General features: G+C 35.9%; 1 protein-coding gene across 2 annotated transcripts; it reads left to right on the forward strand.

Annotated features, from left to right (window-relative positions):
- The first annotated feature begins 289 nt into the window (after positions 1–289).
- LOC128674388 (cuticle protein 38-like) lies at positions 290–8,895 on the forward strand. 2 transcript variants are annotated; one of them, XM_053752885.1, is made up of 4 exons: positions 290–1,325; positions 7,264–7,338; positions 7,901–8,086; positions 8,663–8,895. In XM_053752885.1, the coding sequence occupies exons 1-4, from the start codon at positions 1,323–1,325 to the stop codon at positions 8,828–8,830; spliced, it is 432 nt and encodes a 143-aa protein (XP_053608860.1). In that variant the 5' UTR covers positions 290–1,322; the 3' UTR covers positions 8,831–8,895. The 2 variants fall into 2 exon arrangements, with proteins under 2 accessions (XP_053608860.1, XP_053608859.1); XM_053752884.2 differs by lacking the exon at positions 290–1,325 and adding an exon at positions 6,357–6,640.
- Positions 8,896–10,608: the final 1,713 nt, after the last annotated feature.

Here is a 10,608-nt window from a genome sequence, read left to right on the forward strand (position 1 = left end):
TTGTCTATCCAAAAAGCACATCATTCAATATTTTATATTGGCATTTAGTTAACGCATTCGCGTCGTAATGTGCCTGAGTTCGGCGACAGTGTGGAGCTGGCATTAGAATTGAAAGTCGAGAAATAAATGATAAAACGCCACCTGTGAAATGTATCGCAAACTAACTAAAACTTGGTTACATAATGTGTTTAATTCTATTTCACCTGTCTAGACTATGCTGGCTTTTGAATGTGGATGTCGCTAATGTAGGCTCCACACTGTCGCCTAGCTCAGACAGTACCGAAGCGAATGCGCGAACTTTGCGTAGTACGAATGAGTGCTTTAATTTACCGCAATAAAAAAATCAGCAATGTATACCGAATCCGGCGAAGATTTGCGAAGTATTCGCGGATAGTGTGGAGCCGGCATTACGATACATACAAAAATAAAATTTGTGAATATGTGTGTGTGCCCGTGTCCATTTGTCAATTTAAATATCATCAAACGTATACATATACGTACCTATATATATACATATATCTCGAAATTATTCATAATAAATCATTTAGAATTTTAGAATTACAATATGTGATAATTTCTACATATAAAGACTTATTATGACTATAACGTAGAAATACAAAAATAAACATAACTTTAATTGATAAATTTGTCAGTAGTTGATGACTGATGATGATGTCGAGGGAGACGTCTATAAAATGTAGAAGCAAAACCCATAGCGCGATTTCATACGTAACACGCCATCTAGTGTTTACGTCAGTAGAATAATGACTGAAACTGTTTGTACTAAAAAAGTGTTAAGTCAGTAGTTGATCGTTGGTCTCATTTCTGAATTCATAAATATTTTTATGAATTCAATATATAAATGCTTTAATATAAAAATGCTTCGACTTTATAAAAATTATAAAAAAATCTGAAAATAAATGTCCTAATTAGTTGTATGTTCAAGATTTTTTAAAGAATAGAAAAAAGCTGAGCGGATCACATTATCATTATAGTACCACCACATTATTATACTATTAATCTAGATCTGTTTTCAAAATATATATTCAATCAAACATATTTTTCAAAATGACCACCCACTAAAATGCAAGTATGCGGTTAATTTCGTACATAAAACATGTAAACCGCACATAGTTTATAGGGGTCAAAACAAAGATCAACAAATAGAAACAAAAATTGGTGGAAATTATAAAAACGTTTGAATAAAAAACTAGGTGTGTTCTGTCTCAATCCAAATAAAAGGCCGTAAAATAGTAGCTCTGAGAGGAATTCCTACGTGGAGGCCGGGGTCAAGTGAGGCTAGGACGTCAGGATTTACATACATGGTAATACCTAAAGGTATCAACTGACCCTTAACGGTTATATGTTGGTCATCTGTCATCAAATATTAGTGCGCTGACGTCACTCTGTGCCCCTACAATTTGTGTTGCAGTCTTTTCTATATACCTATTTTAAAGCTAATTTTGTCTAACCTATGGGCCCACTGTGAATAGCCATATTTCGTACACTAACGCCTAATTTGTTTTAGTTCAGTAGCGAATAAGTATTTTACAAGTGACATTTTTGACACGAGCTTTTATTATTGTCAGAGAGATCTTAATGCTATCTTATCTAGGGACGTTAACATTGTTACATTGCAAGATAAATAAAAGTTATACATATAAAAAATCTCGACAAATTATGCCACACAAGATAATGATTTTTATATTTAATATATTGTAATTTTTTTTGTTTCGTATAATATGTAGTTACAGTTTTCTAAACGGGTTTTGATGGCCACTGTTTTCAGTTTAGTGAACTGTGGCGCTAATGTGCGGTTAGATAGGGCCTTAACAAAGGAAGGTTGTTTTGATAGCCGATTCGTCTGGCGCAAAGTCGACCATCAGACGGATACAATTGATAATCTTGGTCACACCGCCTCGTTCTTGGCCCATGCTACTGACGATCTCGTCAGTAGCATGGGCATCTGCCCATAACGTCATACTCTTTATCACAATAAAATAGAAATAAAATGACCAAGGGTAACACGTGCATTAAACCTATTTGAATCACGATTTAGCCATTAAAAGAAGTACTTTCTTTTAATGGTTCTAGTAAAAGCATTGTGATCTTTAAAAGCACTTTATTCACAATCTGCAATCTCCAACGTACTATTACATGTTCATATGGTTCATATGTATGACCGCATATTTTTTACTTGCTCACATTTTTCAGTCAAAGTTGATCGCAGGAATTCAATTTCGAACAGCATTATATGTTTCTTATAGTATCACTACCTATATCAATTACAATTATTATTATAATTTGTTGATTATCTAAAATCCTAGTCACGTGACCATTACCCTCAATCTCTTATCTGACAGAACAACGCCATTTGTGTGCTTAGATCGCGTGTCCGTCACATGTGCCTTTACCACAATATAATATCATGACTCTAGACGACCATCTACATCGCTTGGCCGGTAAATTAGATCATAGTTAGGAAAATGACAAGACATAAGTTAGGAAAAAGACAAGAAGTAATTTCTTCTTCTCTTTCTCATCGTCATTTTCAACCCGCATTCATGTACTGATAAGCATAGGCCTACTATTTTCAAGCAACTTCATATTCTATTCCTTCGTAATTTTTTTAAAGCATAGGTACAGAAACGAAATAAGTTGACAAGTTGTTAATCTTATACAGTGACCCATAATTACTACATATATTATTCCTGCATGGCAGCTCCTATGATCAAGACCGAATTCTGTTGGCCGAGCATAAATCAATAAAAATAAAAAATCCTGGTTTTTATTCACTCGCGCGGTCGACTTAGTCCAGGTATCCGAGGCAGGAAGCGGCCTGAATTTCGCTTTTGTTTTAGCATCAGGGTAAGCCTAGCTTGCTATAGCCTCTCTATTTCAGCATTATACCGTAGACAGATAACAACAATAAACGATTAACTATGAATGATTGTCGTGTCTCCATCGTCAACATTATAGCCTCCTTCGGGCCATTTGAGCATAGCAACTCTTTTTGTACGCCACCCCTCTCTGTTCTTCTCTTCGTTCGCTCACATACGCCCTGAGATTTTGATTATTTCGTCCGCCCCTCTCAACTAAACTTGTCTCAACTCTAGTTCTTTATTTATCCATACTATATTATAAATGCGAAAGCCTGTCTGCCACGCTTTCACGGCAAGTCACTGGGCCGATTTTGATCGAATTTGAAATAGATATAGGCTACCGCGGGTGGAGCTGCAGGCAACAGCTAGTTTTTATTCAGATTAATTTATGTTATCGCCATATTATATGAATATCTATGTCTCTATCTAAATACGATGAAAATCAAGTTGTATCAGAGTTGGGTTGCCTGACCAAGCCAAGTGGACGGACACCAAGAACGGACATGGGGGTGGTATATGAGTCGATAATGCCTGCATCATTTATGGCCATCGATTGGTGCCGTGACCCATATAAAAACTTTCAATTACTCGATGTTTAATAGGCTAAATACCAAACTTAGTGAGTCTAGGTGACCATTGTATAAGTAAGTATATTTATTATACTTATACAATGGTCTGTGTAGTTATAGTTTATTGGCACTTGACACACAAATGTCAAAGCATACATCAATTGGCTATCCGAATTATCCAACAATCCTAAAATAAAATAAAACCGGTCAACTGCGAGTTGAAATGGTGTGATGATGGTTCCGTTCAATTTATACAGTTCTTCCTTAATTATTTGTTACCTCTTCACGTATCTACTCAACCAATATTCTTGAAATTTCTAATTGAATTTAAAAAATATTAAGAATATATATATTTTTTCCAAAAAATATATCAAGTCTATAAACAAGGCGAACTAGGCGAGCTTGATCTGTCTGCAAAAAAACTAATTGATATACTTTGCGTAGCGCAACGTGTTAGAATTTTAAATGAGATGTGTAATTATGGATGTTGTAATATTGCTCTAATTAAAATTTCAGATCAAGGTGATCACTATGATGCTCTTATAACATAGAAGAAAACTATACCTATGGTATAGTGTTTCACATAAAAAATACAGATAGAAATCTTATTACACTTTTTACAGTATCCTATTTTATCTGTAGAATTTAGGAAAAAATATATCATCTTAGAATGATCTTTTTAAATTGAAATTACTAGCATTATTACGTTGTCCGTGAAAAAACCACACCAGAATCTTCAAAATTTAAGTAAGTACTGCAGTACTAACTACCTATGGTTCACACTTTACGTTTAAAAATATCGTTATCATTTTCGGAAAATCCAAATTAGGCAGAACCTTAGCGAAGACGCCGCGCCGGGCCGCTAACAGAGAATTCGCTCAGAGGAGAGAGAGAGGTCTTAAAATAAATCAATTTTGCCAAATTTTGATAATAGTATTGAATAAATTTCAACTAGGATACAAAATTGTGGACAAATTATAGGTGTTGCAGTTTCATGGTGTAAGTTATTTATCCTTGCATATGTATTATAAAGCAAAGTCCTGTACCGCGTCTGTCTGTCTGTTCGTTCTAAATAAACTCAAAAACCACTGCACGGATTATCAAGCCTGTTTTCGCCGATAGATAGTGTGGTTCCTGAAGAAGATTTGGGTGTATAATTTGTTATGTTTTTACCCAAGCAAAGCCGGGACGGGCCGCTAGTTATCTATAAACAAACACAAATATGACCACAACACGTCAATTTATAATTTAGTTTTCCTCTGTTGCAAGACCTAAACTTCGTAGTTTAGCTGGATATGCTATTGCACTTGCTTTTTACAGAATCCAGTTACTAGCTACTTAAATGTTAACATTACTATTCTATTAGTTATTTTGTGACTAATAATTTAAGTAATTAGTTAAAATTAGTTATCTTACGAGAATATTTACGGAGTACGTTACTCGGTGACAATATTATAGCCATTATAATTAGTTTTGTAAATTGACTTATATCACACGGGTATCAAACAAACCTTATATCACACGGGTATCAAAAAAACCTTATATCACACGGGTATGAAACAAACCTTATATCACACGGGTATCAAACAAACCTTATATCACACGGGTATCAAACAAACCTTATATCTCACGGGTATGAAACAAATCTTATATCACACGGGTATCAAACAAACCTTATATCACACGGGTATCAAACAAACCTTATATCACACGGGTATCAAACAAACCTTATATCACACGGGTATCAAACAAACCTTATATCACACGGGTATCAAACAAACCTTATATCACACGGGTATCAAACAAACCTTATATCACACGGGTTATTTCTACTAATACTCAATTCTCAAAAAAAACCACATGCATTTTTTTTATATTGATTATTTTTTAAAATCTGATCACAAATAAGGCGTAAGAATCTCTACTTCCCGGCCAGGTAGAAGTCCTCTCTTTACATAGTAGCATAATAAGCACTCCTATGCACTCCTGTGCACTCCTTAGGAATCTGCACCCCAATCATTTCCCCACGACCAGAACTTTCATAGTCTTAGTAAAATATTTATATTTATTGATTATTTATAATAATATATTATGGGCATGTCATATAAAAATAATTATCTAGGGAATATTTTAATGATTCACCGAGGCGCTAAAAGCAGGTTATTACATACATAAGCGGAATGCAGAGGAGCGTTTGAAAAACTGCATCTGCAGGTTGTTACTGTAGTAATGACTTGATTAGTGACTGCGATAAGTATTTTCCTAATACAGGTGCGATAGATGTACCTTAAGGTTCCATACTTATATACGAAAAAATATTCTACTCCAATCTATTTATTATGTTGGTACGCATTTTCAGTGACCCCCGAATGCCGATCAGGTTGAAAGGACAGGTCTACAAATGTATATACTTATCCTAACTAATATTATAAATGCGAAAGTAAGTTTGTTTGTTACCTCTTCACGCTTTACCTGCTCAATTCTTTTTGAAATATTGCATACACATAGTCTGAAGTACGGAGAAGGACATAGGGTACTTAGACAGACAAATTTGTAGTATACAAATCTAGTCTAGTAGGATTCAAATCTTCCGACGAGGGAACTCCTCATTGCACTTAACTCCTTAATGACATGATTTTTTGTCACATATTGAATGTAAAAAGGTCTCTCTGACAATCTGTAAAAAAAAACTTATTTTAGTAATAAAATTATGCGCTGAATTTATTTTAAAGGGCATTAGGTAAAATCCAAAAAATGTGACAATATATACCATACTATTTTATATATGACGTTCTTATGTGCATTAATACGAGTATCACAACACAAATAAATAATTAAACAAACAAATTAATATTCGAAGCCAGACCAGGTAATTATAATTAAGAGTAATAATAAACTCAACACGGTACCAACCATCAGATATATCATATAATCCACTTCAGCCTGAAAAAGGAAAAGCTTCAGTTTATTTTCAATTCACTTTTCTAAAATCCGTTACTTTTTCTCTGTTAAACCAATTTATGGTTGAGATTGGTTTAGTTTAGAGCGCGCCTAAAATTAAATCAGCATAAAATGGTTGCTTGCGCCTTATTTCCAATTTCCATCTAAGTATAAAAGCTAGGTCGATCGGATAATTGACTAGACTTGATTCTTACCTCGATAATCGAAGCCGTAATCATGCGATCTCTAGTGAGTAGACTTTTTGACTACTTTTTTACAAATGTAGTACAGATATTATTTTAGATACATTCTTATTTTAATAATTAGATTTATTTATTATAACAGTTAAATATTATTATTATTTATACTAAGGGTGAGTTGCGCCGTTAAATTTGACCTTGTTTTTAACAGGCGCGGCGCGCCGCTGAAATTTAGACAAAATGGCGTATTTAATACATTTCTATAGGTCGTTCAAGGTGACGGTGCAACCCGCCCAAAAATAAATAATTTTAAATCTAGAATGTAACAATTAATATTGAAGAAAATACAGGATTTGATTGAAAAATTTTCGACATTTCGCTACTTTTTATTGGTCATTTTAATTTCCTTGGATCGATTTATGTAATAAAAAAAAATATTTTTTGTTCCTGAATTCTGCAATTCTATGTTTAGTTCATTGATATTTGTGTCCCTTCGAGTCGAACCTTCGACGTAACCTTACGACCTTTGCGGTTAAGTGCAATTTTACTGCTCGTCAGACTCGATAGCTCAGTCGGAACGGAAGAGCCGCGACCTAAGAGGCTAAGGTTTGAATCCCATTGAATCCATTGGAATTTTAACGTGCTGTCAATATAAATTTCCACATGTTTCAGGTATTATTAGCACTGGTCTCCCTGGCCGCTGCTAAACCAAAGCCGGGTCTGTATGACCCCTGGGGAGGTCCATCAGTACGTATTTTATTACAAGCTTTTATTTAGTTTCACATGTCGCGATGTTTGTGTCTGCAAAACATGTACAATATAACATACAAACATCTTGCATGTTAAATTTCACCTATTTCCATTTATCCAACAGAGTTAAAATCACGTCGCTTTAGTTTCAATGACAATGTATTCTTATGATATAAGCATGACCAGATGGTGCATCCAGTATCGGTTCCAGGTCAGGGAACTCTACAGTTTACTACACAGACTTGCGGCAAAAATGACATCTTTGTAAAATACTTGTTTTCAAAACATTATCTCTGATACAAATTCAATTGAAATGACAACCTCCAATTTATTTAGGGTCAAATAAATTAGGATACCTACAAGCAAGGGATAAGGTGAACCAGATTCTCCCCGATCTCTGTACATTCGCTGTCTCATGTGTGAAAATAGATTTGAAATGAAATGAAATAGATTTTAGCCTACCGGCTCAAAACCATATTTTTTACGAGATGACTTTCCGATAAGGGGTGTCGACTCCAGCTTGAGTCCTGATTTTTTATATCTATATTTAAAATTTCAGATATCATCGCTAGGTCTAGTGCACCAACCAGCTGTGTCTATAGCCCAGCCGTTGGTACACGCGCCAGTAGTACACGCCGCGCCAGTAGTACACGCCGCGCCGCCAGTAGTACACGCCGCGCCAGTAGTACAGGCCGCGCCAATAATAGCTAAGCCTGCAGCCACTAGCTATTCCTCCTTCCAACAGGTTTGCTTCAACTTAGTTTTCTCTACACTCTAGAGGAATTAAACGAGGACAATCGAGGCCGACAGAGCGATCAGCATGGCGACATACTTGTCTGACACCATCTGAATAGCTTCGGACTTGACAAGATGAAGACTTGGTTTTCTGTTATCTCTGTATATTCTCTCTTTCTGATCCTTGTGGTCTAGATGTGATACCGGTTTCATCCACAGTTGAGACGCCTGAAAGCCGGAGTCCGTGTAAGGAATATTTTTTTAAAGAATAATTTTCTGACGAGTCACCTAATTTTAGAATTATGCTCCCTCTTTTAGAATGATGCTGTTAATATCTCTTCGTCGCCTCGTAAGACATAAATACACTAGAGGAAATGGCGTGGTCTCTTATTCGTGGGCGTAACCACACGCAAATTATTTATATATCTGTATGTAATAGACCACCACTTGCTTCAGGAAAACATCATGAGGAAACCTGTCCTCTTAGTTAATGATTTATCAACTAGTATGTGAAATGCAGAAGTACATTAATGACCATTAAATCTCTGTTGTCTCAATCTTGCATTTAATTGGCACGACATTTCAGGTCGTTCACCCCGTGTCCGTGGCACAGGTGCATACTCCGGTGATCTCCCAACCAGTGTATCATCAACCAGTCGTGCAAGCAGTCGCCCAACCAGTGGTACATGCGCCAGTAGTCCAACCTGTCTACTCCAAGTACTTGTCAGTGGGCTCCTATGGACACGGGTGGTGATGAGCTAGCGTTGAGATCATGTCCGTTATGTTGGTGCAAATATTATATATATTAAATTATTTGTCAAAGTATCTGTTGTCTTTTAATTTTCTCCATTCACCAAAATCCACTAAAGCCGCGACCGTGGCTTAGGAATAACAAGGTTACTTATGACTTGTTGATTTGTTAGGAAAGTTTTTTTTTTCCCACTATCGTCAAAATATTCTCTACTAATATCGAATGTTGTCAGTATTCCACGTAATCCCGCCCGTCGTCCAGATAAATCAATGCTCAACAGGTGCACTAGGTTACAGGACGGCTATATAGGTCACCCCAGACAGCACCAACTTCTCGTCCAGCTATCGGCTCTCAAACTTTTTGAAACTTTTTTGAAGATGGAAATCATCTTCAAAAACGTTTGAAAGCCGTCGGTGTTCAACTTTTGATGTAAACTTTCATTATTGTTTTTTGTGTACGGTCGAAGATATCTGCTTCAAAATTCTCCCGTGGTTATTTTCCGTAGTAGGAAGTAGATTTCCACTCAAATATACATACTAACATACATTGCAAGATAAATAAAAGCTTGTAAAATACGCAACATGGTTCCAATGGTTCGGACTTAATCCGACCGTAAGGCATTATTCCCACTTATTATTCGAATAATCTCCCAATTCCTCACAATCAAATAAGTATTTTTGTGACGACCAGAAAACAATTTTAATAAACTGTTAGCGCATGAATTTTAATGACTCTTCAAAGTCAATGAATTGTGTGCGTACATGTCACGTCAATGACATGGGCGGGTCAAGTCAGTTTGTCATAGAGTTATCACTAAAATAGGGCCCGATACCGGACTTATGTAAAATTCATGATGTATTGGTCGATAATTTCTTTGGAAGACCTAACCTAGTTCCTTACAAGTCATAGCTTTTAAGTGTAAATACATAAAAAACAAGACTTTCAGAACTAATATTTTTAGCTTCTATTACTTGTATGAGGACCCCTAGAAATATTTAGGCCCCGCTTCAGTTTTATTAGGTATATGTATAGATTGCAAAGTATGTACACGTTGTGTTAACATGTACGTTTCCGTGAATATTTGTACTTCACGATGACCTAGAACAAAATGATCAGATAATTGAGAGAAAGGACTGAAGACAGGGATGCGTGGAAGAAATCAGAGGAGGTTTATACCTAGCAATGAGACGTAAATAGTTTAAAATATCTTCATATTACATATATTTCAAGTTAGGGCGACTCGACTCCACGTATAAGCCAATAAAGGGCAACGCTTCGACCGGCGCTGCACCAAGCTAATCGGGTTATCAGTTTATCACGAGCGTAACAGCTGTTTACTAAATACTAGCATAAAAATAAATACATATTTACTAACATAAAAATAGCACCGGGGATGATTTATGGTGGTGGTTATCGTGTGATTGCCGCCTTAGAATAGGACGCCTAGGATACAGCTGGTAGTCAACCATAGAAATCCCAAAGTGGGTATAACGGACGCAGCATGTCGTAAAATCACAGGTAAATCTTTACGCGTATACCTGGCTTCAGTACCTCACAGCTGATAATGTAACCGCATGCTAGTAGTACTAGTAAAATAAAAATAACACAACGATGACAGTGAAAGAAAAAGGTTGGCTTGGCATTGTCATATTTATTTTCAAAATTATATCGAAAACTAAAATTGGGGGCTTACCATCATTTCTTAACGTGATCCACTTTACGACCTAAACTGAACTGCATCGCAAATTCGTACCATCGACTTAATTTTTTGTATGAATGCG

Source organism: Plodia interpunctella, chromosome 12 (assembly GCF_027563975.2).
Source record: "Plodia interpunctella isolate USDA-ARS_2022_Savannah chromosome 12, ilPloInte3.2, whole genome shotgun sequence".
Taxonomy (NCBI): domain Eukaryota; kingdom Metazoa; phylum Arthropoda; class Insecta; order Lepidoptera; family Pyralidae; genus Plodia; species Plodia interpunctella.

Coding starts and splice junctions, on each gene's coding strand:
- LOC128674388 (XM_053752884.2), top strand. Junction 7,339..7,900: donor ACCCCTGGGGAGGTCCATCA/GTACGTATTTTA, acceptor TTAAAATTTCAG/ATATCATCGCTAGGTCTAGT. Junction 8,087..8,662: donor GCTATTCCTCCTTCCAACAG/GTTTGCTTCAAC, acceptor ACGACATTTCAG/GTCGTTCACCCCGTGTCCGT.